This window comes from Bombina bombina, chromosome 5 (assembly GCF_027579735.1).
Source record: "Bombina bombina isolate aBomBom1 chromosome 5, aBomBom1.pri, whole genome shotgun sequence".
NCBI classification, from domain to species: Eukaryota; Metazoa; Chordata; class Amphibia; order Anura; family Bombinatoridae; genus Bombina; species Bombina bombina.
This window is the reverse complement of record NC_069503.1, coordinates 624,603,957-624,630,671: the sequence shown is the minus strand read 5'-3', so window position 1 is coordinate 624,630,671 and position 26,715 is coordinate 624,603,957. Positions and strand designations below refer to the sequence as shown.

Genomic DNA, 26,715 nt, shown 5'->3' with positions numbered 1-26,715 from the left:
GGCTGATTTCAACATTTTAGCCAATAGGAATGCAAGGTACCCCAAATTGATTGCGGTACCTTGCATTCAATCTTCAGTGTATGAGGCCTATTTATCAAGCCGTCAACCGCAAATACGCTGGAATTCCGCAGCATAATTGTGTAGAGCCTGATTCCGATGTGACACAGGCAGCTCACTGGCTACTAGTAGGTTCTATAGTTAAGCAAGCAGTCACATACGGAGGGTTTTAATCCAAATATCACTACCGGTCATTGCCGATATCTAAGGTTAATATTCCCCGAGTGACCATGCAGTTGTCTCTATGTGCTGTCTACTATTATTGGCAGCACAGAAATAACGGTCAAATTGAGCCCTCAGTTTCAATAAGTTACCCAAAAATTCCCAAATGCCAATTATATTCACATTTATAATTTGATAAAGCCCTATACGGGTGAAACGCGTTAGGTGTAGATACAGAGCGTTGTTAGCTCTTTTTTAAATGTTAGGTTAGAGTAGTCGCATGTGATTATAATTGGCATTTGGGCATTATTGGTTAACTTATTGAAACTGAGGGCTCAATTTGACCGTTATTTCTGTGCTGCCGATAATAGTAGACAGCACATAGAGACAACTGCATGGTCACTCGGGGAATATTAACCTTAGATATCGGCAATGACCGGTAGTGATATTTGGATTAAAACCCTCCGTATGTGACTGCTTGCTTAACTATAGAACCTACTAGTAGCCAGTGAGCTGCCTGTGTCACATCGGACACATTACTAATTAAATATATGCCAATATTAGCGGGTTTCCGTGTGAATTGGGGATTGCTATTCCAGGCAGTACAGCCACACTTGATAACTTAGTGCAATAATATGCACATGTCACACTTGTAAAAATAAACAATTCAATATAAGTGATGAAACACACAGCTATTCACACGCTTCCAGTTACTTTATAATCTTTGTTGACAAGGATAATCACATGCTATATATTACGGGAGCCCACATAATGAACAACATTTAACCGTAGTCAAACATTATATTGATACGTATAGTTACATTCTTGCTCCTGCTATTAAAGCATGTTGTTATATTAAACAATAAAGATACTAATGACTAGACACATGGTTATCATATATTTTCTTGATATGATCTGTGATGCCAAGTCATTTATATAAATCAGTACTGCCAAACAACTATATCCCGCTAGTAACAGGAATCCATACACACGCTTGTGTTCTGATTTAGTGTACCGATACTATTAAGCACCATAGTTAGTGCTGAAATTATACCATTTCAACATAGGTGATCATACAGTGAACTGTCCTCATGATATTATATCTATTTGAGAGTCTAATATAATATAATCAATTGTACTATAACATAGACAGTGTAAGATTTGATAAGTTAATTAACACACATAAGGAATTTTCCTTGTATGAGGTGTATAATTGTTAATGCCTTATCAATCTCCTATTACTGAATATTACTAGATCTTACACATATTCGGTACCAATTTTACTTAACTATTATTAAGCACAACTTATACCAACACACAGGTGATACTGAATGCTCCCTGGCTCACTATATAGATTTGGTTAGTTATGCCCTGTTGTAGGAGGGTACCCTATACTTCTATTTGACTAGTGTAATATATAACACCAACATTGGTACTTGCCATATCGACTATTGTGGAGCTTATACCTTAATACATATAACTTGGCTATCATACCACAAAGGCCTATTTACATAATTTAACCATATTAAGGTACTTTTTCATGACTACTCTATCTAAGGGTTTTAATTACATGTGTTCCCCCTTCTCCCCTTTATATATTTTTTATCATTACCAAATAAAAGTTATGTTTTAAAATTGGAACTTTAATTCCGCCTAGTGGTCAGGACAGTGAGTGCTGATACCGCATTCTTTCGTGGAATTCTCTCTATCTTATTTCCACATTGGGTTTCAATACAATAAACTACAAATAGCCCTTAAAAGGGACTTTTGCGGGGCATTACCCCAAAGAAATCAGCTCTTTTACCTGTAAAAAAAAATACAAATACCCCCCCAACAGTAAAAACCCACCACCCACACAACCAACCCCCCAAATAAAAACCTAACTAAAAAAAGCTAAGCTCCCATTGCCCTGAAAAGGGCATTTGAATGGGCATTGCCATTAAAAGGGCATTTAGCTCTATTGCAGCCCAAACCCCTAATCTAAAAATAAAACCCACCCATTACACCCTTAAAAATCCTAAAACTAATCCCTGAAGATTCACTTACAGTTTTGAAGATCCGACATGCAACCTCCAAGAAGCCGGCAGAAGTCTTCATCCAAGTGGCCAAAGTCTTCATCCAAGCCCGCAGAAGTCTTCACCCAGACGGCATCTTCTATCTTCATCCATCCGGGGCGGAGCGGCTCCATCTTCAAGACATCCGACGCGGTGAATCCTCTTCGTTCGATGTCTTCTTCCCGAATTACGGTTCCTTTAAATGACGTCATCCAAGATGGTGCCCCTTAGATTCCGACTGGCTGATAGAATTCTATCAGCCAATCAGAATTAAGGTTGAAAAAATCCTTATGGCTTTTGCAATCAGCCAATAGGATTGAGCTTTCATCCTATTGGCTGATTGGATCGCATTCTATTGGCTGATTGGATCAGCCAATAGGATGAAAGCTCAATCCTATTGGCTGATTGCAACAGCCAATAGGATTTTATCAACCTTAATTCCGATTGGCTGATAGAATTCTATCAGCCAATCGTAATCTAAGGGACGCCATCTTGGATGACATCATTTAAAGAAACCTTCATTCGGGAAGAAGATGTTGAACGAAGAGGATGCTCCGCGTCGGATGTCTTGAAGATGGAGCTGCTCCGTGCCGGATGGATGAAGATAGAAGATGCCGTCTGGGTGAAGACTTCTGCGGACTTGGATGAAGACTTTGGCTGCTTGGATGAAGACTGCTGCCGGCTTCTGGTAAGTTGGATGTCGGGTCTTCAAAACTGTAAGTGAATCTTCAGGGGTTAGTGTTAGGATCTTTTAAGGGTGTATTGGGTGGGTTTTATTTTTTTTTGGGCTGCAATAGAGCTAAATGCCCTTTTAAGGGCAATGCCCATCCATATGCCCTTTTCAGGGCAATGGGGAGCTTAGGTTTTTTAAGTTAGGTTTTTATTTGGGGGGTTTGGTTGTGTGGGTGGTGGGTTTTACTGTTGGGGGGGTATTTTTATTTACAGGTAAAAGAGCTGATTTATTTCGGGCAATGCCCCGCAAAAGGCCCTTTTAAGGGCTATTTGTAGTTTATTGTATGCTAGGGTTTTTTTTTATTATGGGGGGGGGGGGGGGCTTTTTTATTTTCATAGGGATTAGATTAGGTGTATTAGTTTAAATCTTTGATAATTTCTTTTTTATTTTGTGTAACTTAGTGTTTATTTATTTTTTTGTAACTTAGTGTTTGTTAGTTTTTTGTAACTTAGCTGTTAGTTTTTTGTAATTTAGTCATTTTTTAGTGTAGATTTAAATTATTTGAGTAGGGTTAGGTTTTTAAACATATAATATAGTTAATTTAATTTGTAGTTTAATGTAATTTTAGTATAACAGTTAGGGTAGGTTAATTATTAATTTAATATAGTTTAATGTAATTTTAGTATAACAGTTAGGGTAGGTTAATTATTAATTTAATATAGTTTAATGTAATTTTAGTGTAACAGTTAGGGTAGCTTAATTATTAGTTTAATATAGTATACATTTTAATCTAAAGGTAAATTTAAATTTATTATAAGATAAGGATGAGTTAACATTTAATGTACAGTTAGCAGGTTGTTAGTTTTAGGAGTTAATAGGTTAATTTAGTTTATGGCGATGTGGGGGGCTGGCGGTTTAGGGGTTAATAACTTTATTTAGTTGCGTGACTCCGTGAGCGGAGGGATAGGGGTTAATAACATAATGTAGGTGGCAGTGGTGTAGGGGGCAGCAGATTAGGGGTTAAGAACATAATGTAGGTGGTGGCGGGGTTCGGGAGCGGCGGGATAGGGGTTGATAAGTTTATTTAGTTGCGGCAGGGTCGGGGAGCGGCGGGATAGGGGTTAAACAGTTTAGTATAGTGGCGGTGTTTAGTGACAGGATACAAATAATATAGATAGCGCAGGGGTGGAAAGGTAGATCTGAGCATTATCAGCATAGAGGTGGTAGTTGAAGCCATAGCTGTTGATAAGTTTACCCAGTGAAGAAGTATAAATAGAGAAGAGTAGAGGACCCAGGACAGAGCCTTGAGGTACTCCAACAGACAGAGGCAATGGAGGGGAGGAGCCACCAGCAAAAGAGATGGAGAAGGATCTGTTAGAGAGATAAGAGGGAATCCAGGAGAGGAGCTACAGGTGCTTACACAGAGCGCTGGGTTAAATGACTTATTTTAAAGGGACACTGAACCCAATTGTTTTCTTTTGTGATTCAGATAGAGCATGCAATTTTAAGCAACTTTCTAATTTACTCCTATAATCAAATTTTCTTCATTCTCTTGGTATCTTTATTTGAAATGCAAGAATGTAAGTTTAGATGCCGGCCCATTTTTGGTGAACAACCTGGGTTGTTCTTTCTGATTGGTGGATTAATTAATCCACCAATAAAAAAGTGCTGTCCAGAGTTCTGAACCCAAAAAAGCTTAAATGCCTTCTTTTTCAAATAAAGATAGCAAGAGAACGAAGAAAAAATGATAATAGGAGTAAATTAGAAAGTTGCTTAAAATTGCATGCTCTATCTGAATCATGTAAGAAAAAAAAAATTGGGTTCAGTGTCCCTTTAAAATTGAATGTGCTATTTGAAACATAAAAGAAACATTTTGGATTTCATATTCCTTTAACCAATATGGGTTCATTTAGTAATCGACAAAAATAGACATCATAAAAAAAACTAAAATAATTAATACATTTGTTATGCTTATCCCTAAACACATATAACTGCAACTTTAACCTCTGTACAGCTGTTTTCTATTTTCACCTACAGATACTATAAGTACATAAGAAATTATATTTTGAAATACTGTAATACAACCTGCTTTGAAAAAAATAAAAAAAAATAAAGCTGTTTCATATGCTAATTTTAAAGCATTAACAAATATCATGAGCCTCAAACACTTTAGACTAATGGCGTCAACATTAGATTTCTTTGACTAGTATTTAATTTCTGTTGCATCCAGTTATCAGACTCCCCCCTTGGGAAGGATTAATATGCTCTTGTGTTCATGCAATAATCAGAACTGACAAATGCACGTGTTTCCAGATGGCTTGGCAAATACTTGAAATCAAGATATTAAATTGTTTTCATAAACATTTTTTTTTTTGTTTAAAGCGTCAAAGGAGATAAATGAGCTTGTGGCAGCAGATAGCTAAAAGAAGTAATTGTATATTCAGCAAATTCAATCAAATATGAATGTAGCTGAATATACATGAAAGATCCAAGATTCTAAAATAATTCATATTAAAGGAAATATCAATGAAAAGAATGAGTGAATATAAACTCAATCACTCCCAGACCTGTCAGACAACTTCTGCTGAATCTAACTGATAAGTACACAGACTTAACATCATCAGTAACCTCATAGACCTCAATTCAGTGTAAATGATAGAAGTCATTACTTGTCCACTTAAATGCCTTTTGTGCCTTCAAGGCACTTTGGTCTTGATGATCTAAGTCCTATGTAAAACGCACCTTCCGACTTTAGCTACATATTGCAAATTACATCAGCAGAATGTCAGATAATGCAAAATATTCTAGCACTGAATAATGTAGTGCTTTGCCCTCGTTTTGATATTTTGATTATTTATGGCTTTATTTTTGCGAATATTAATTTTCCTAAAAAAAAAATAAGTAAAAGCTGTTGATGTACACCCTACTAATGCTCATTGGCCGATTTACTTCCTGCTAATGCTTGCTGGCTGACAGATACTTCCTGTTAACACTCTCTGGCAGATAACTACTTCCTACTTATTATCACTGGCTGAGATGAAGGACTAGATTATGAGTGGCAAGCTAACTGTTGCAAGTGAGAAAAAAAGGGGTTTATCATGGGTGTTTGCAGGCGTCAGGTTTTTTGCTCGTATTACCCATTGAAAGTAAATGCGATCACTTGAGAACAATTGAAGTTAGACTTCAGAACTCTGGTTAACTGTATCGCAAAACAAAAAAAAAGTGTCCCAAAACACATGAGAAATACATTACAAAGTGCACCATCTACTAAAAATTATTATTTTTTAAAAAATGCACACAAAAAATATAAAGATTTAAAGATATAAGGTATCAGGTGTTAGAAAAAAAAAGTCAGGCAAATGGCTTTAACATATATATATATATATATATATATATATATACACATACATACACACACGCACGTCTAAATGTGTATGCATATGCATATATATATATATATATATATATATATATGTGTGTGTGTGTGTGTGTGTGTGTGTGTGTGTGTGTGTGTACATAGGAATTTATGTATTTATATGTGAATGTGTATTTACAGACATATATACACACAAACACATTAATACAAATATATATATATACACATACATACACACATTATACATGTATATATACATTATACATATATATATATACACACACATACACAGTGTTTCACAAAAGTGAGTACACCCCTCACATTTTTGTAAATATTTTATTATATATTTTCATGTGACAACACTAAAGAAATGACAATTTGCTACAATGTAAAGTAGTGAGTGTAACAGTGTAAATTGGCTGTCCCCTCAAAATTACTCAACACACAGCCATTAATATCTGAACCGTTGGCAACAAAAGTGAATACACCCCTAAGTAGAAATGTCCAAATTGGGCCCAAAGTGTCAATATTTTTTGTGGCCACCATTATTTTCCAGCACTGCCTAAACCCTCTTGGGCATGGAGTTCACCAGAGCTTCACAGGTTGCCACTGGATGTTAGAGACCTTGTGCTCCCCCACATTCCGTTTGAGGATGACCCACAGATGCTTAATAGGGTTTAGGTCTGGAGACATGCTTGGCCAGTCCATCATCTTTACCCTCAGCTTCTTTAGTAAGGCAGTAGTCATCTTGGAGGTGTGTATGGGGTCGTCATCATGTTTGAATACTGCCCTGTGGCCAAGTCTCCAAAGGGAGGGGATTATGCTCTGCCTCAATATGTCACAGTACATGTTGGCATTCATGGTTTTCTCAATTAACTGTAGCTCCCCAGTGCTGGCATCACTCGTGCAGGCCCAGACCATGACACTCCCACCAACATGCTTGACTGTAGGCAAGACACACTTGTCTTTGTACTCCTCATCTGGTTGCCGCCACACATGCTTGACACCATCTGAACCAAATAAGTTTATCTTGGTCTCATCGGACCACAGGACATGGTTTACAATAATCCACGTCCTTAGTCTGCTTGTCTTCAGCAAATTGTTTGCAGGCTTTCTTGTGCATCATCTTTAGAAGAGGCTTCCTTCTGGGACGACATCCATGCAGACCAATTTGATGCAGTGTATGGTCTGAGCACTGACAGGCTGACCCCCACCCCTTCAACCTGCAGTTATGCTGGCAGCACTCATACGTCTATTTCCCAAAGACAACCTCTGGATATGACGCTGAGCACGTGCACTCAACTTCTTTGGTCGACCATTGCGAGGCCTATTCTGAGTGGAACCTGTCCTGTGAAACCGCTGTATGGTCTTGCCCACCTTGCTGCAGCTCAGTTTCAGGGTCTTGGCAATCTTCTTATAGCCTAGGCCATCTTTATGTAGAACAACAATTCTTTTTTTCAGATCCTCTGAGAGTTCTTTGCCTTGAGGTGCCATGATGAACTTCCAGTAACCAGTATGAGAGAGTGTGAGAGCGATAACACCAAATTTAACACACCTGCTCCCCATTCACACCTGAGACCTTGTAACACTAACGAGTCACATGACACCGGGTATGGAATATAGCTAATTGGGCCCAATTTGGACATTTCCATTTAGGGGTGTACTCACTTTTATTGCCAACTGTTTAGACATTAATGATTGTGTGTTGAGTTATTTTGAGGGTACAGCAAATTCACAGTTATACAGGCTGTACACTCACTACTTACATTGTAGCAAAGTGTCATTTCTTCAGTGTTGTCACATGAAAAGATATAAAAAAAAAATTACAAAAATGTGAGGGTTTTGTGAGATACTATATATATATATATATATATATATATATATATATATATATATATATGCATTGAAGCCCTTTGCAGTTAAGCAGATGAAAACATTAAAATATATTTATTCATATTTTACTAAGTGTTATACTGTGAATTTGCTGAAAATATTTCACATGTTTCTAAATAGATATATAAAGTTCAGAAAAGAAAGCACTTGCTGGTTTTTGGTCATCAGTGACAATCCTCTTTCTTTATTGTGCTTTCTTTTCTGAACTTTTATATACCTTATATACCCTGGCAGTTGAAGTCTGGTGGTGAGAGTGCACACACCACTTGGATTTATATATATATATATATATTTATATATAGGTATAGATATAAATTGTACCAACATACCATCAGATATATGTAGAAATATAGATTTATGAATAAATAGAACATATTCATCCAATGACATTTGAAATATTCATATTTTTATGTTATTATTATTAATATTATCGGTTATTTGTAAAGCGCCAACAGATTCCGCAGCATGTCAGGTTAGAGCACTTGAGAATATGCAGTCGTGTATGCACGCCATTAGGGTGTAAGGCTTTTTTTCCCCACTTTTTGCTCCATTGACTTCTACGGGGAGGGAATAGGTTATCGCGCACACGATATTCTTAGTTCAGCTTTTTACACGCAACGGGTTAGCATGCAAGCAAAAACTATTTACTTTCAAATAAATAACGCTCCACTTGAAAATCTAGCTCTAAGTCAGAAGTACTTATTAGTCAATGAGGATCAGTAGGAAAAACACAACTGATACTTCAGTCTTAGTATTGCTTTTATTAATCAAATAAAAATGTAATTTGACTAAAGGGACAGTAAAGTCAGAATGAAACTTAAATTGACTGGAAAGAGTATAACATTTTAATCAACTTTCCATAGACTTCTATAATCAATTTTGCTTACTGGTATCATTTGTTAAAGAGTTATCCTAGTTATACACATCTATAGCCATCTGGCAGCAGTGTTTGCAACATTGCTTATTGCAGTGTTATACAATGTTTCAAATACAGCTTCCATAGAGTGCTAAAGACACGTGCATGCTCATGAGCTCCTAAAAGCCTACCCAGGATTATGCTTCAACAAAGGATAACAAGAGAACAAAGCAAAATGATTAATAAAAGTAAATTGGAAAGTTGTTTCAAAATTAAACATTTATGATACAGAAAGAGCATGCTGCTCTTTCAAATGGATGGCAGAAAATGTTTGAGTGCAAGGTTCCTTAAACAAGTGGAGTGTAAAACCCTATTAGTCTTGGTTTTTGTCAAGACTGATATGGGTTGTGTGCTTACAGAATCAGAATTCTTCAGGCAGAATCATTAAAACAAAATGATAGAGAGCAGAGGTGGAATGTTATAGGTATTTCTGAACAACAGAGTTTCTTTGGAGAGTCCAACTCTGAGAGCTGATGATTAATTTGACAGAGCAGAGCAAAGAATTCCAAACTGATTGTAATACAATAAAACTGCCATAGCATTTGCAGAAGCAAAAATGAGAGAAGCTGTGGTGATATTTGCAGACACGGTGCAAATCTTAAAAGGGTTCCCAGCATTACTAGAAACCATTGTATTTTAGGGTAAAGATTTAGGAATATCTCCTACAGGAAATGTTGAGCTTAAAAAGACGATGAGTGAATTATTTAGTGGCTGAGGAGCAGTAAGTAGGAAATGACATTCCTGCTAAACTGAAGAGTGTACAGAGGGTTTGAAAAAAGACCATCAATAGATCAGTTAAAATATTCAATCTAGGGTAAGGTTAGTAAATCATATTCTTTTAATAAGATTTTCAGCTATTATTATAAGGTGAAAATAGAATTTAGTGATTGAATTTGAGGGGAATAGAGAAAGAAGAGAGAATTCTGAATTCATTATAGAAGTAGTGGAAGGTTAAATGGATATAAAAGTGCAAAATGAAAAAGTATAGCATATTCCTTGCTTTTAACTGTGTGTTTAACTCCTACAAAGGGATTAAACACATAGGGCAAGATTACATATGTGGAACAGGCTTCAGCGTAACTGCTAACACCTGCGTTGCCCGTAATTTCACCTTGTACATTGGGGAATCACATAAACCCCGCTGGCAGTTCATAAACTGCCGTAAATCGGATAAACTAGCAATGTCCAGAAATGTGCGTAAATACAAATTTCTGGAGTGGCCAGTGACTTACGGCACTTTAGAAACTGCCGGCGCATAAGAAAATGAAAAAATAGTCAAATCTCCCGTAAAAGTCTAACCCGCCTCGCCAAAATAAACTTGACACATAAAACCCCTATATCCGCCATCAAACCCATATCGGAACTAATAATAAATGTATTAACCCCTAAACTGCCAACCCCCCACATCACAATCTAATTAAACTATTAACTCCTAATCCACCATCCCCCCACATCGCAATCTAACTAATAAATGTATTAACCCCTAATCCGCCATTCACCCACAACGCCAACTACCTAATTATACTATTAACGCCTAATCCACCAACCACCCACAACACAAAGTACCTATTAAAACTATAAACCCCTAATCCGTCAACCACACAACGCATTAAACCTAGTTAACCCCTAAACCACCAACACCCGACAACGCAAATAACTAATTTAATTACTAAGCCCCCTAACACCCCCTAAATTAACCCCAATTACATTAAATTAAAAAAATACTAATTTCAAATTAAAATAAAAAACCTAACATTAATTTAAAAAAAACAAAAAACCCTAATATTAAATTAATCTAAAATTACAAAAAAAAGTCTACAATCACAGAAAAATTGAGCACAATTTTTAAAAATACAAAAATTAAACCTAATTCCTACGAAAATAAAAAGCCCCCCAAAATAAAAACACCCCCTAACCTAAACTAAACTACCAATAGCCCTTAAAAGAACCTTTTGTAGGGCAATGCCCTACGTTAAACAGCTCTTTTAACTCTAAAAAATACTAAATCCCCCCCTAACAGTAAAACCCCCGACCCACCAAATCCCCGCCCCCAAAAAATAACACTAAAAAAAACTAAACTACCCATTGCCCCTAAAGGGGCATTTGTATGGGTATTGCCCTTAAAAGGGCATTAAGCTCTTTTACAAGCGCCCATTAAATCCCTTATCTAAAAAAATAAAAATAAAAAAGCCTAAGTCTAACCTCCAAATAGGTACTCATGGTTCCTGAATTCCGGCGGTGAAATCTTGTTCCAGGCGGTGAAGTCTTCTTCCAAGCGGCCGACATCTTCTTCCAAGCGGGGACTTCATTCATCCAGGACCAAGCCGGCACAGAGTGGAGATGACCGCAGAACTGAAGACCGGCGACCATGGAGCGTGGAGGATCCTCATCGTACACTGACTATTGAATGCAAGGTATCCATTTAAATATGGGGTACCTTGCATTCCTATTGGCTGAAAAATTCAAAATCAGCCAATAGGATGAGAGCTACTCAAATCCTATTGGCTGATTTGAATTGGCCAATAGGATTTCAGTAGCTTAATTTAGGGGGTGTTAGGTTAGGAGGCTTAGTAATTAAATTAGTTATTTGCGTTGTGAGGGGTTGGCGGATTAGGGATTAATATTTTAATTAAGTTTATTTTGTTGGTGGGGGATGGCGGTTTAGGGGTTAATAGTTTTAATAGGTATTTTGCGATGTGGGTGAATGGTGGATTAGGGGTTAATAGTTTATGAAGGTATATTGCATTGTGGGGTGATGGCGGTTTAGGTGTTAATCACTTTATTAGGGGTTAATAGGTTAGATGTTTTTGTGGGGGTTGGCGGATTAGGGGTTAATATACTTTATTAGTTATTGCGGTGGGGGTTGGCGGTTGGCAGGTAGATAGATATTGCTCATGCGTTCGGTGTTAGTTAATATTTTCAGGGAGTTACGGTGCTCACATTTTAAGCGCAAGGCTTTCTGCGTCTGCCTATGTGTGGCAAGGTGAAAATTGAGTAAGTCCACTGAATATGTGATACCGACTTGCGACACGGTTCTGTTAGCTTATGGGAGTAAAAATAGCTGGCGACAGGTGAAATATACGCGCCACATTTACATGCGTCGCCCTATATGTGATAGCAAAACCGGACTAAAAACCTGCATCACTGGCTTTTGCGGGCGACTCCGCATATGTAATCTTGCCCATAGTTTAAGTCAACTCTAGGGCAGCAATGTATATATGCTTTCTTTTCAACAAAAGTTACGAACAGATCAAAGTAAATTTATAGGATTATAGGAGTAAAAGTGTCTTAACAATACATGCTCTGTCAGAATCATGCTGGTTTAATTATGACTTTTTTCAGTCATAAGAGATGTGAGTTTTGAGATACTGAATAAACAGGGGAAAAACAGAATTTATGTTTACCTGATAAATTTCTTTCTCCTACGGTGTATCCGGTCCACGGCTTCATCCTTACTTCTGGGATATTCTCATTCCCTACAGGAAGTGGCAAAGAGAGCACACAGCAAAGCTGTCCATATAGCTCCCCCTCTGGCTCCGCCCCCCAGTCATTCGACCGACGGTTAGGAGAAAAAGAAGAACCATAGGGTGCAGTGGTGACTTTAGTGTACAAAAATAAAAATTTAAACCTGACTAAATGCCAGGGCGGGCCGTGGACCGGATACACCGTAGGAGAAAGAAATTTATCAGGTAAACATAAATTCTGTTTTCTCCTACATTGGTGTATCCGGTCCACTGCTTCATCCTTACTTGTGGGAACCAATACCAAAGCTTTAGGACACGGATGAAGGGAGGGAACAAGTCAGGTAACCTAAACGGAAGGCACCACTGCTTGTAAAACCTCTCTCCCAAAAATAGTCTCCGAAGAAGCATAAGTATCGAATTTGTAAAATTTTGCAAATGTATGCAGAGAAGACCACGTCGCTGCCTTACAGATCTGTTCAACAGAAGCGTCGTTCTTGAAAGCCCATGTGGAAGCCACAGCTCTAGTAGAATGAGCTGTAATTCATTCAGGAGGCTGCCGTCCGGCAGTCTCATAAGCCAATCGGATGATGCTTTTAAGCCAGAAGGAGAGAGAGGTCACAGTAGCTTTCTGACCTCTCATCTTACCAGAATAGACGACAAACAAGGATGATGTCTGTCTGAAATCCTTTGTTGCTTCTAGATAGAATTTTAAAGAACGAACCACATCTAGATTGTGTAACAAACGTTCCTTTTTAGAAACTGGATTTGGACACAGAGAAGGAACAACTATTTCCTGGTTAATATTCCTATTGGAAACCACTTATGGAAGAAAACCAGGCTTGGTACGTAAAACTACCTTATCCGTATGAAACACCAGATAGGGTGAATTACATTGCAAAGCCGACAATTCAGAAACTCTTCTAGCAGAAGAAATAGCAACCAAAAACAAAACTTTTCAAGATAGTAACTTAATATCTATGGAATGTAAAGGTTCAAACGGAACCCGAACTGAAAGAACTAAGTTTAGATTCCATGGAGGAGTCACAGGTCTGTAGACAGGCTTGATTCTGACTAAGGCCTGTACGAACGCCTGAACATCTGGCACGGCTGCCAGACGTTTGTGCAACAAGACAGACAGAGCAGATATCTGTCCTTTTAGAGAACTAGCTGACAGACCTTTCTCCAATCCCTCTTGGAGAAAGGAAAGTATCCTTGGAATCCTAAACTTACTCCATGAGTAACCCTTGGATTCGCACCAGCAAAGAAATTTCCGCCATATCTTATGGTAAATTTTCCTGCTGACAGGCTTTCTAGCCTGGATCAGAGTATCTATAACTGATTCCGAAAAACCCACGCTTGGCTAGAATCAAGCGTTCAATCTCCAAGCAGTCAGTTGCAGAGAAACTAGGTTTGGATGTTCGAATGGACTGTCTCAAAGGTAGCTTCCATGGTGGAGCCGATGACATATTCACCAGGTCTGCATACCAAGTCCTGCGTGGCCACGCAGGAGCTATTAGAATTACCGAAGCCTTCTCCTGTTTGATCCTGGCTACTAGCCTGGGGAGGAGAGGAAACGGTGGAAAGACATAAGCTAGATTGAACGACCAAGGCGCCACTAAGGCATCTATCAATGTCGCCTTGGGATCCCTGGACCTGGACCCGTAGCGTGGAACCTTGGAGTTCTGTCGAGACGCCATCAGATCCAGATCTGGAATGCCCCATAGTTGAGTTAACTGGGCAAAAACCTCCGGATGAAGTTCCCACTCCCCCGGATGGAAAGTCTGACGACTCAGATAATCCGCTTCCCAGTTGTCTACACCTGGGATGTGAATTGCTGATAGGTGGCAGGAGTGATCCTCTGCCCAATTGATGATCCTGGATACCTCCCTCATTGCCAGGGAACTCTTTGTTCCCCCCTGATGATTGATGTACGCTACAGTTGTCATGTTGTCCGACTGAAATCTTATGAATTTGGCCTCCGCTAGTTGAGGCCATGCCAGGAGCGCATTGAATATCGCTCTTAGTTCCAAAATGTTTATCGGGAGAAGAGATTCTTCCCGAGACCATAGACCCTGAGTTTTCAGGGAGTCACAGACCGCGCCCCAGCCTAAGAGACTGGCGTCGGTCGTGACAATGATCCATTACGGTCTGCGGAAACTCATTCCCTGAGACAGGTGATCCTGAGACAACCACCAGAGGAGCGAGTCTCTGGTTCGCTGGTCCATTTGTATCTGGGGAGACAAATCTGCATAATCCCCATTCCACTGCTTGAGCATGCACAGTTGCAGTGGTCTGAGATGAATTCTGGCAAAAGGGACTACGTCCATTGCCGCAACCATTAGACCGATTACCTCCATGCACTGAGCCACAGAAGGCTGAGGAATGGCATGAAGAACTCGACAAGCATTTGAAAGTTTTGACTTCCTGACCTCCATCAGAAAAATTTTCATCTATACCGAGTCTATTATCGTTCCCAGGAAGGGAACCCTTGTGACCGGGGACAGAGAACTTTTTTCTACGTTCACCTTCCACCCGTGAGACCTTAGAAAGGCTAGAACAATATCCGTATGACCCTTTGCTTTGTGGAAGGACGACGCCTGAATTAAGATGTCGTCTAGGTAAGGTGCTACCGCATTGCCCCTTGGCAATGTTTGTCCAGGACCTTAGGAACTGATGGTGAACCTTGTGGATCGGAATATGCAGGTATGCATCCTTTAGGTCCACGGTAGTCATATATTGACCCTTCTGGATCATTGGTAAAATTGTTTGAATAGTTTCCATTTTGAATGCTGGAACTCTGAGGAATTTGTTTAGGATTTTTAAATCCAGAATTGGCCTGAACGTTCCCTCCTTTTTGGGAACTACAAACAGGTTTGAGTAAAAACCCAGTCCTTGTTCTGCTTTTGGAACTGGGTGTATCACTCCCATCTTTAAAAGGTCTTCTACGCAATGTAAGAATGCCTGTCTCTTTGTCTGGTCTAAAGACAAGCGAGACATGTGAAACCTTCCCTTTGGAGGAAGGTCCTTGAATTCTAGGAGATACCCCTGGGAGACAATCTCTAAAGCCCAGGGGTCTGGGACATCTCTTGCCCAAGCCTGAGCAAAGAGAGAGAGTCTGCCCCCTACCAGATCCGGTCCCGGATCGGGGGCTATCCTTTCATGCTGATTTGGTAGCAGCAGCAGGCTTTTTGACCTGTTTTCCCTTGTTCCAGCCTTGCAATGGTTTCCATGCTGGTTTGGGCTGGGATGCGTTACCCTCTTGTCTAGAGGCTGTAGAGCTAGGAGCCGGTCCGTTCCTGAAATTGCGAAAGGAACGAAAATTAGACTTCATTTTTGCTTTGAAAGGTCTATCCTGCGGAAGGGCATGGCCCTTTCCCCCAGTGATGTCAGAAATAATCTCTTTCAATTCTGGCCCAAATAGGGTCTTACCCTTGAAAGGAAAATTAAGTAATTTTGTTTTGGACGATACATCCGCTGACCAAGATTTTAGCCAAAGCGCTCTGCGCGCCACTATTGCAAACCTGAATTTTTCGCCACTAATTTTGCTAATTGAAAAGCGGCATCTAAAATAAAGGAATTAGCCAACTTCAGTGCGTGAATTCTGTCCATGACCTCATCATAAGGAGTCTCCTTCTGGAGCGAATTTTCTAGTTCATCGAACCAAAAAGACGCCGCCGTGGTGACAGGAATAATGCACGAAATTGGTTGCAGAAGGAAACCTTGCTGAACAAAAATTTTCTTAAGTAACCCTTCTAGTTTTTTATCCATAGGATCTTTGAAAGCGCAACTGTCCTCTATTGGTATAGTTGTGCGCTTAGCTAATGTTGAAACTGCCCCCTCTACCTTAGGGACCGTCTGCCATGCGTCCCTTCTGGGGTCAACAATGGGGAACATTTTCTTAAATATAGGAGGGGGAACAAATGGTACACCTGGCTTCTCCCACTCCTTAGTCACTATATCCGCCACCCTCTTGGGTATCGGAAACGCATCAGAGTGCACTGGGACTTCTAAAAATTTGTCCATTTTGCACAATTTTTCTGGAATCACCAAAGGATCACAATCATCGAGTGTAGCTAGCACCTCCTTAAGTAGGGCCCGGAGGTGTTCTAGTTTAAATTTAAATGCAATGGTATCAGTCTCTGCCTGCTGAGAAACTTTTCCTGTGTCAGAAATTTCTCCCTCAGACAGGCCCTCCCTCACCGCCAACTCAGATTGATGTGAGGGTACTACAGATGAATTATCCCCTGCGTCTGCTTGCTCATCCTGTATTTAAAACTGAGCAATCACGCTTTCTAGGAAAAACTGGCAGTTTGGATAAAAAGGCTTCTAAAGAATTATTCATTACTGCTGCTAATTGCTGCATAGTAACAGCCATAGGCGCGTCAGATGTACTAGGTATCGCTTGCGCGGGCAAAGCTGGCGTTGACACAGAAGGAGAGGATTATGAACTATCCCCACTACCTGCATTTAAAGAATCATCTTGGGCAACAGTACTGTCCTTTATCTGTTTGGACGCTATTGCGCACTTTACACATACATTTAATGGGGGAACCACCTTGGCCTCCATGCACACAGAACATAGGCTATCTGAAGGCACAGACATGTTAGACAGACTTAGGCAGAGTTTCAATGCAATAAAAATGAATTTATACAAAACCGTTACTGTCTCTTTAAATAATAAAAGTGTACACTTTATTACTGAAACGACAGAAAGCCATCAAAGAAATATCCAATCTTTATGAAATTTTCATCACAGTGTCTTAATGCTTTGAAAGTATTGAACACCAATTTTCAGATGCCAAAAACGGAGCTAATAACAGTAATTAACCGGTTAAAGACACTACAGTCCCATGCCACAGTCTCTACTGCGGCGTTTACCTTCCTTAGGAGTTATTCAAATAAGTAATAAGCCTCTCTGAAGTCCTTTTCCAAGCCTCTGGATACTCCACGTGAAGCTGCATGAACTGCCTAGTGAAAAGCAACTGCGCAACTGAGGCGCGAAAATGAGGCCTCCTTCCTCTGCATTCCAGAGTGAAGGGGCCTTTCTGACAAGACTAGGTGTCTAAACAACTGCCAGGCGTAAATAAAATTCCCCAAAAGTGTTTCAAGTCTGAAAAACACTTAAAATGTCACATAAACATGATAAAGAGCAATCGACTTAGCCCACAATAGTGTCAACCAGCATAGAGCCCTAGTTATAAGCCTTAATTCTGTTACTGAGTCTAAGAAAATGGCTTACCTATCCCAGAAGGGATAACTGACAGTCTTCTAGCATTACTTGGTCTTGTTAGAAAAATGACCTGAAGCAGATAAGCCTGCAAACTGTTCCCCCCAACTGAAGTTCTCTGGTTTCAACAGTCCTGCGTGGGAACAGCAATGGATTTTAGTTACTGGTGCTAAAATCATACTCCTCTTTTAACAGAAATCTTCATCACTTTCTGTTGTAGAGTAAATAGTACAAACCGGCACTATTTTAAAATAACAAACTCTTGATAGAAGAAATAAAAACTACAACTAACACCACATACTCTTTACCACCCCCGTGGAGATGCTACTTGTTCAGAGCGGCAAAGAGAATGACTGGGGGGCGGAGCCAGAGGGGGAGCTATATGGACAGCTTTGCTGTGTGCTCTCTTTGCCACTTCCTGTAGGGAATGAGAATATCCCACAAGTAAGGATGAAGCCGTGGACCGGATACACCAATGTAGGAGAAAGGGAAACTTTTATTTAGAGGTGTTAAAATTTATATAGGAAAAGGTCTTCCATGAAATTATATTGGTAACCTTGGCAAGTTGTAAGCAGGATAGGCTGGGTATCAAGGGGAAGAAAGGGGTTTAATTTGCATAGAGATGAGAGAGAATGTGTAGATTGAAAAAACAGGACCCAAAATGCAAGGCCGGATTGGCTTACCAGGAGATTTCCCGGTGGGCTGCAGCAACTGGGGCTGGAAAGCTACAATTTAAATGGGTGATGAATTGATGCAATTGGGTTGTAGGGTTGCTACATAACAACAATCTAGAAATTTTATTTAATACAAAGTAATATAATTTAATTCTGAAAAAAAATTGGGGAAGGAATATTCCAGTAATCCCCTTTGAGAAAAATGGAACATGTTCATTCTACTGACTTAACAGAAAATAGGGCTGGTCTTCATATTTTTCCAGGGTTGCTTTTTATTTCCAGTCCGGCCCTGGCACAATGGAAACATAGGACACAAAAACAGAAAGTAGTAATTGTAGGCAGGAGAAGCCAGACTTACCCCTGGTCTGGGAAGGGAAAGATAGGCACGCTTTTCTCCTGTTGGAAAAAAATATTTATGTTACAAATCAGCATATTTTGAATAGATAATAATATTATGTTAGTAAAATACAATCTTTTGCAAACTGCAACCATTTCATCTACAAAGTGTCATCTTATAATGTAAATATTAGGATTTATTATTGTGCACTGCTTGCATTGATCTGAACACTATATTCTTCCTAATGTTTCTCAATTCCAGGCCCCGTGACCACTAACAGGTCATATTATCAGGATACCTGAGCTAGAGCACACGTTAAATAATCAGCTGATGGGTGAGAGCAGGTTAATAACCATGGCTACGAATCAGCTGATTATTTCACCTGTGCTCTAGTTCAGACATCATGAAAAACTGGCCTGTTAATGGTACTTAAGGGCAGCAGTTGGGAAACACTGTCTAACAGATTTGCATCACACCCAAACTAAGGGGCAAATTCTCAAAAACTTTCAACAACTTGAAATCCTCTTTAAGGACTCAGTGATCTAAAGCTCTAAAGCTCTAGTCTGCCAAGATTATCTAAGGAATCTCACCAGAACTGTGAAGCCCGTCAAAGAAATTTAGAAAGAAAACAACTTTAGATTTAGAGCTGTTTATTCACGTATACAGAACTTTGGATGTGAAGTAGAAATACACAATTTATTTTTATGCCAGAGTTTATGATCATCCGGACCCTAATCCTAACTGAATTCTCATTTCTCACAATCTCTCTAGAATGCAGAACTCACAGGGGAGTGCAAGGTTAACAGGACAGCACCCAGGGCTGATGCAAAATAAATACATATGTACACACACACACACATTATATATATATATATATATATTTATATATATATATATATATATATATATATATATATATATATATATATATATATATATATATACACACAGTATATACTGTATATATATATAATATATAATATATATATATATATATATATATATATATATATATATATATATATATATATATATGTGTGTGTGTGTATACACATAAAATTGCAATATTTTTAGTGTAGTTTTATTTACGCATATGTTGCCTTTCTATCAGTTTAATAAATTACTGAGTATTTTGAGATGTCACTAGCATGCAACTAAAATTTTAAATCAGGGAAACCTGCAGTGTCAAATGCTTATAGAATAATAATACAATTGTGAGAGAACCTCAAACATGCCTAAGGATTATCCTATTCAGTCAACTCACTGGCTCTGTGAGATGATTCGTATTTTATGTTTGCACACTATGTATTTGTATTTTGTATGATTTGTGCTTTGTACACATTTTTGTACTTACAATTTGTATTTTGCAGACTTTTGTAAATTATGTACAAAAACATTGAAAATCTATGAAGTCTAAATGGAATAAATACAACATTTGAATCAAATAAAAATAAATAATTTGAGTAATATATTTTACATTAATCTCTTCTTCAAATACAGAAATGTGGGGAGCACTCCTGAAGATACACAGCTCTCATTACAAAATTTCCCTTTCGAGATCTTGTAATGAAGGATTTATTTATTTTTTTTACAACATTTTGCATAAATGATGAACTTTTTAAAGATCCATACCTTTTCCTGACTTTCCATAGCTCACTAAACTCTACCACTTTCTACCCACTTAAGGACATATACAGTATATCACTAGGCTGAAGTTTAAATAACCATTTCCTTAAAGGGACACTCTAGTCAAAAATAAACTTTCATGATTCAGATAGGACGTGTCATTTTAAATAACTTTCCAGTGTACTTTTATAATCAATTTTGCTTTGTTCTCTTATAATTCTTAGTTGAAAGCTAAACCTAAGAGGCTCATATGCCAATTTCTTAGCCCTTGAAGGCTGCCTCTTATCTGTATGCATTTTAACATGTTTTCATAACTAGAGGACGTTAGTTCATGTGAGCCATATAGATAACATTGTGCTCACACCCGTGGAGTTACCTAAGGAGTCAGCACTGATTGGCTAAAATACAAGTCTGCCAAAATAACTGAAATAAGGAGGCAGTCTGCAGAGGCTTAGTTACAAGGTAATCACAGAGGTAAAAAGTGTATTAATATAACTGTTGGTTATGCAAAACTGGGGAACGGGTAATAAAGGGATTATCTATGTTTTTAAACAATAACAATTCTGGTGTAGACTTTCCCTTTACGTTATAATCTATTTGATGTTGTAACTGCCCTAGTTTGTTTTCCCATATTTCTCAGATCTACTGTATAAAAATAATTCTGTAAAATGTTAATCTTCATAAATCACTCTCCAAATGTGAAGGTAAAACATCTACTGCTTTATCCTCTCTTATTCCTCCATGTTTTTCCCTATAGAAGTTTTACGAAAACTGCCTTTAGCATAATGACCTTTGACTTTTATACGCTTATTAACACCTTTTTATTTTGAATCATCTCTCTTTATATTCAAAGCTTGAAGACATTGCTGTGTGCAGTGCAGTTTTCATAAATGCGCCTTAAAGGGGCATAAAACCCAAAAGTTGTTTTTTTTTCATGATTCAAATAGAGACTACAGTTTTAAACAAATTTCCAATTTACTTCATTCTCTTGATATCCTTTGATGAAGATGAAAAAAAATTGAGAGTTAGATGAAAGCACTGGTTGAGAAAATAAAATGAGGCATATATGTGCAGCCACCAATCAACAGCTTCTGAGTCTACTTAGGTATCCCTTTCAACAAAGGATACCAAAAGAACAACCAAATTAGATAATAGAAGTACATAGGAAAGCTGTTTAAAATCACATGCTCTATCTGAATCATGAAAAACTATGGGTTTTACGTCCCTTTAAACATCTTGGTAATTTACTTCTATTATCAAATATTATTTGTTTTCTTTGTATCCTTTGTTGAAAAGCAGGAAGATATGTATCTACAGCAGTGTTTTTCAACCAGTGTGCCGTGGCACACTAGTGTGCCGTGAGAGATCCTCAGGTGTGCCACGGCAGACTGACAACAGTGTGACATATTTTTTAAACTTTGCTTGTTTTTTACTCCCAGTGCAGGGGTAGTTTGTAGGAGGCATGGCATAACAGCACAATACATACAGTATGTGTGTGTTTATGTGTATGTGTATATATATATGCTGTATTAGGCTACAATGTGTGATTTTATTTAAATTTTGGGATGGTGGTGTGCCACAGGATTTTTTAATGTAAAAAAGTGTGCCACGGCAAAAAAAGGTTAAAAATCACTGATCTACAGTACTATATAGCAGCAGTTTTGCAAGAATGTTATACATTTGCAACAGCACTAGATAGCAGCACTTTTTCCTGCCATGTAGTTGTGCAGTCATGTGCACGCTACCTAGCTAGATATCTCTTCAACAAAGAACACAATCAGAATGATGCAAATTTGATAAAATTAAATTGGAAACTTTTTAAAATTGTATGATCTGTCTAAATTGTGAGAAACAAAATGTTGGGTTTTATGTATCTTTAACTAATTCTGAATCTTTAATTACTTTTGTTCTATTGTATTTAAATATTTATTATCAGTGCATCGTGTACATAATTGTCTCTTGCCTAGCACTGAGTAAAAGTGTTAGCTCTTTATATAAAGACAATGATGGTGTGGGGGAAAAAAAAAGAGGACAAATTTAAAAGAGCATTTTTTAGAGGCAGATTTAGTGCTTCTCTTAAACTTTAGGCAATCAGTGTTTTTTAGCCCATACAAAATCAAGTATCTCACATAAATACAGCACAGACTCTGCATTACATTGTCTTCTAATTTGAACTTCAAATCAAATTCATTGTATATCATACTGTTAAATTTACTCTACTTTAATGAGTTTTCATTAATCCATTTTACATGATGGAGAGTATTAAAGTGTTCACAAATAGCTAATTTACCTTTATTTTGTCATTTCAAGTACCTGTTTTTGCCTGTTTAAAGAGCCACCTACACTGAAAATGTAAATATTCCAGTACAGGCTAGAGAAAGGCTATGTAAACAAAAAACAAGAGCAGAGATCAAAATCCCAGTGGGGTGGTAGAGAGAGTCCAGCCATTTTGAAAGGGTGATCCTACAGCAGTTTTGAATACAATGGGGTCTTCACATCTGGTTGCCTACGCAAACTGCCCCTATAACTGTAGAGGGTTTATTATTGAAAAGGTGCAGTAGTTAAAGAGTGACCTTTAGCTAATTGAATAATGCCTGTTACAAAATGCTGCTACTCTGAAATGTCAGCACTCCGAAGGTGACATTGTTAGAAATAGTTATGTATCCAAACCAATTCAGCTTGTTTTGTATAAAAGAATGAACTTGTTTGTTGCACTGTGAACTTCACAAAACATTAATGCTTCTACTGAAGAACATAGTTAAAAGATTAAGTAACGTCATATAACATGTGATAGATGCCTTTTAACTTGGTGAAAAATACACAAATGTCAATCTGTTTATGTAAAATGTGAATACAAAAGGAGGAGTTGTAACTGTTACTTTGCTTGCAAAACCGGACAGCAGTTGATATTACTGAGCAGTCCATAGATGCAACCCTTTAAAAATCTGGGCACTGCCCTATTTTACAGACAATCAGGAAAACTGCAGTGTGCACTCTTGGTCTCCTATCCCTCTGGGGGTAACGTGAAACTAACTGTGCCATAGCTCTATACACAATCTCAAAACAACTGCAGTGTGTCATCCTGTCCCTCTGGGGGTGACATGTGAGACTCATTGTGGCACTGCTCTAAACAAAAGCTCAGTATAACTGCAGTGTGCACTCCTGGTCTCCTGTCCCTCTGGGGGTGACATGTGAGACTCACTGTGGCACTGCTCTATACACAAGCTCAGTATAACTGCAGTGTGCACTCTTGGTCTCCTGTCCCTCTGGGGGAGACATGTGAGACTCATTGTGGCACTGCTCTAAACAAAAGCTCAGTATAACTGCAGTGTGCACTCCTGGTTTCCTGTCCCTCTGGGGGTGACATGTGAGACTCACTGTGGCACTGCTCTATACACAAGCTCAGTATAACTGCAGTGTGCACTCCTGGTCTTCCTGTCCCTCTGGGGGTGACATGTGAGACTCACTGTGGCACTGCTCTATACACAAGCTCAGTATAACTGCAGTGTGCACTCTTGGTCTCCTGTCCCTCTGGGGGTGACATGTGAGACTCACTGTGGCACTGCTCTATACACAAGCTCAGTATAACTGCAGTGTGCACTTCTGGTCTCCTGTCCCTCCAGGGGGACATGTGAGACTCACTGTGGCACTGCTCTATACACAAGCTCAGTATGACTGCAGTGTGCACTCCTGGTCTACTGTCCCTCTGGGGGTGACATGTGACTCACTGTGGCACTGCTCTATACACAAGCTCGGTATCACTACAGTGTGCACTCCTGGTCTCCTGTCCCTCTGGGGGTGACATGCGAGACTCACTGTGGCACTGCTCTATACACAAGCTCGGTATCACTACAGTGTGCACTCCTGGTCTCCAGTCCCTCTGGGGGTGACATGTGAAACTCACTGTGGCACTGCTCTATACACAAGCTCAGTATAACTGCAGTGTGCACTCCTGGTCTCCTGTCCCTCTGGGGGTGACATGTGAGATTCACTGTGGCACTGCTCTATACACAAGCTCAGTATAACTGCAGTGTGCACTCCTGGTCTCCTGTCCCTCTGGGGGTGACATGTGAGACTCACTGTGGCACTGCTCTATACACAAGCTCAGTATAACTGCAGTGTGCACTCTTGGTCTCCTGTCCCTCTGGGGGTGACATGTGAGACTCATTGTGGCACTGCTCTATACACAAGCTCGGTATAACTGCAGTGTGCACTCCTGGTCTTCCTGTCCCTCTGCGGGTGACATGTGAGACTCACTGTGGCACTGCTCTATACACAAGCTCAGTATAACTGCAGTGTGCACTCCTGGTCTCCTCTCCCTCTGGGGGTGACATGTGAGACTCACTGTGGCACTGCTTTATACACATGCTCGGTATTACTGCAGTGTGCACTCCTGGTCTCCTGTCCCTCTGGGGGTTACATGTGAGACTCATTGTGGCACTGCTCTATACACAAGCTCAGTATAACTGCAGTGTGCACTCCTGGTCTTCCTGTCCCTCTGGGGGTGACATGTGAGACTCACTGTGGCACTGCTCTATACAAAAGCTCAGAATAACTGCAGTGTGCACTTCTGGTCTCCTGTCCCTCTGGGGGTGACATGCGAGACTCACTGTGGCACTGCTCTATACAAAAGCTCAGTATAACTGCAGTGTGCACTTCTGGTCTCCTGTCCCTCCGGGGGGACATGTGAAACTCACTGTGGCACTGCTCTATACACAAGCTCGGTATCACTACAGTGTGCACTTCTGGTCTCCTGTCCCTCTGGGGGTGACATGTGACTCACTGTGTCACTGCTCTATACACAAGCTCAGTTTAACTGCAGTGTGCACTCCTGGTTTCCTGTCCCTCTGGGGGTGACATCCGAGACTCACTGTGGTACTGCTCTATACACAAGCTCGGTATAACTGCAGTGTGCACTCCTGGTCTCCTGTCCCTCTGGGGGTGACATGTGAGACTCACTGTGGCACTGCTCTATACACAAGCTCAGTATAACTGCAGTGTGCACTCCTGGTCTCCTTTCCCTCTGGGGGTGACATGCGAGACTCACTGTGGCACTGCTCTATACAAAAGCTCAGTATAACTGCAGTGTGCACTCCTGGTCTCTTGTCCCTCTGGGGGTGACATGTGAGACTCACTGTGCCACTGCTCTATACACAAGCTCAGTATAACTGCAGTGTGCACTCTTGGTCTCCTGTCCCTCTGGGGGTGACATGTGACTCACTGTGGCACTGCTCTATACACAAGCTCGGTATAACTGCAGTGTGCACTCCTGGTTTCCTGTCCCTCTGGGGGTGACATATGAGACTCACTGTGGCACTGCTCTATTCAAAAGCTCAGTATAACTGCAGTGTGCACTCCTGGTCTTCCTGTCCCTCCGGGGGGACATGTGAGACTCACTGTGGCACTGCTCTATACACAAGCTCAGTATAACTGCAGTGTGCACTCCTGGTCTCCTTTTCCTTATGGGGGTGACATCCGAGACTCACTGTGGTACTGCTCTATACACAAGCTCGGTATAACTGCAGTGTGCACTCCTGGTTTCCTGTCCCACTGGGGGTGACATATGAGACTCACTGTGGCACTGCTCTATACAAGAGCTCAGTATAACTGCAGTGTGCACTCCTGGTCTTCCTGTCCCTCCGGGGGACATGTGAGACTCCCTGTGGCACTGCTCTATACACAAGCTCAGTATAACTGCAGTGTGCACTCCTGGTCTCCTTTTCCTTATGGGGGTGACATCCGAGACTCACTGTGGTACTGCTCTATACACAAGCTTGGTATAACTGCAGTGTGCACTCCTGGTCTCCTGTCCCTCTGGGGGTGACATCCGAGACTCACTGTGGCACTGCTCTATACGAAAGCTCAGTATAACTGCAGTGTGCACTCCTGGTCTCCTGTCCCTCTGGGGGTGACATGTGAGATTCATTGTGGCACTGCTTTATACACACGCTCAGTATAACTGCAGTGTGCACTCCTGGTCTTCCTGTCCCTCTGGGGGTGACATGTGAGATTCACTGTGGCACTGCTTTATACACAAGCTCAGTATAACTTTGGAGACAATCTTCTTGTCTCTTGCTCTTGTGGAGTTGACATGTGAGACTTACTGTGGCATTCCCCTGTAAACAATCTTAATGAACTGCAGTGTGCACTCCTGGTTTCCTGTCCCTCTGGGGGTGACATATGAGACTCACTGTGGCACTGCTCTATACAAAAGCTCAGTATAATTACAGTGTGCACTCCTGGTCTCCTGTCCCTC

The 26,715-nt window shown here is 39.8% G+C and overlaps 1 protein-coding gene across 1 annotated transcript in view; it reads right to left on the bottom strand.

The window, feature by feature from the left end:
• The window catches only part of CTNNAL1 (catenin alpha like 1), a 727,303-nt gene that overhangs the window by 101,393 nt on the left and 599,195 nt on the right, over positions 1-26,715 (bottom strand). Inside the window, exon 12 of the mRNA XM_053714583.1 lies at positions 18,855-18,892. Within this exon, the coding sequence (XP_053570558.1) occupies positions 18,855-18,892 (38 nt within the window). The remainder of the gene's footprint in view (positions 1-18,854; positions 18,893-26,715) is intronic.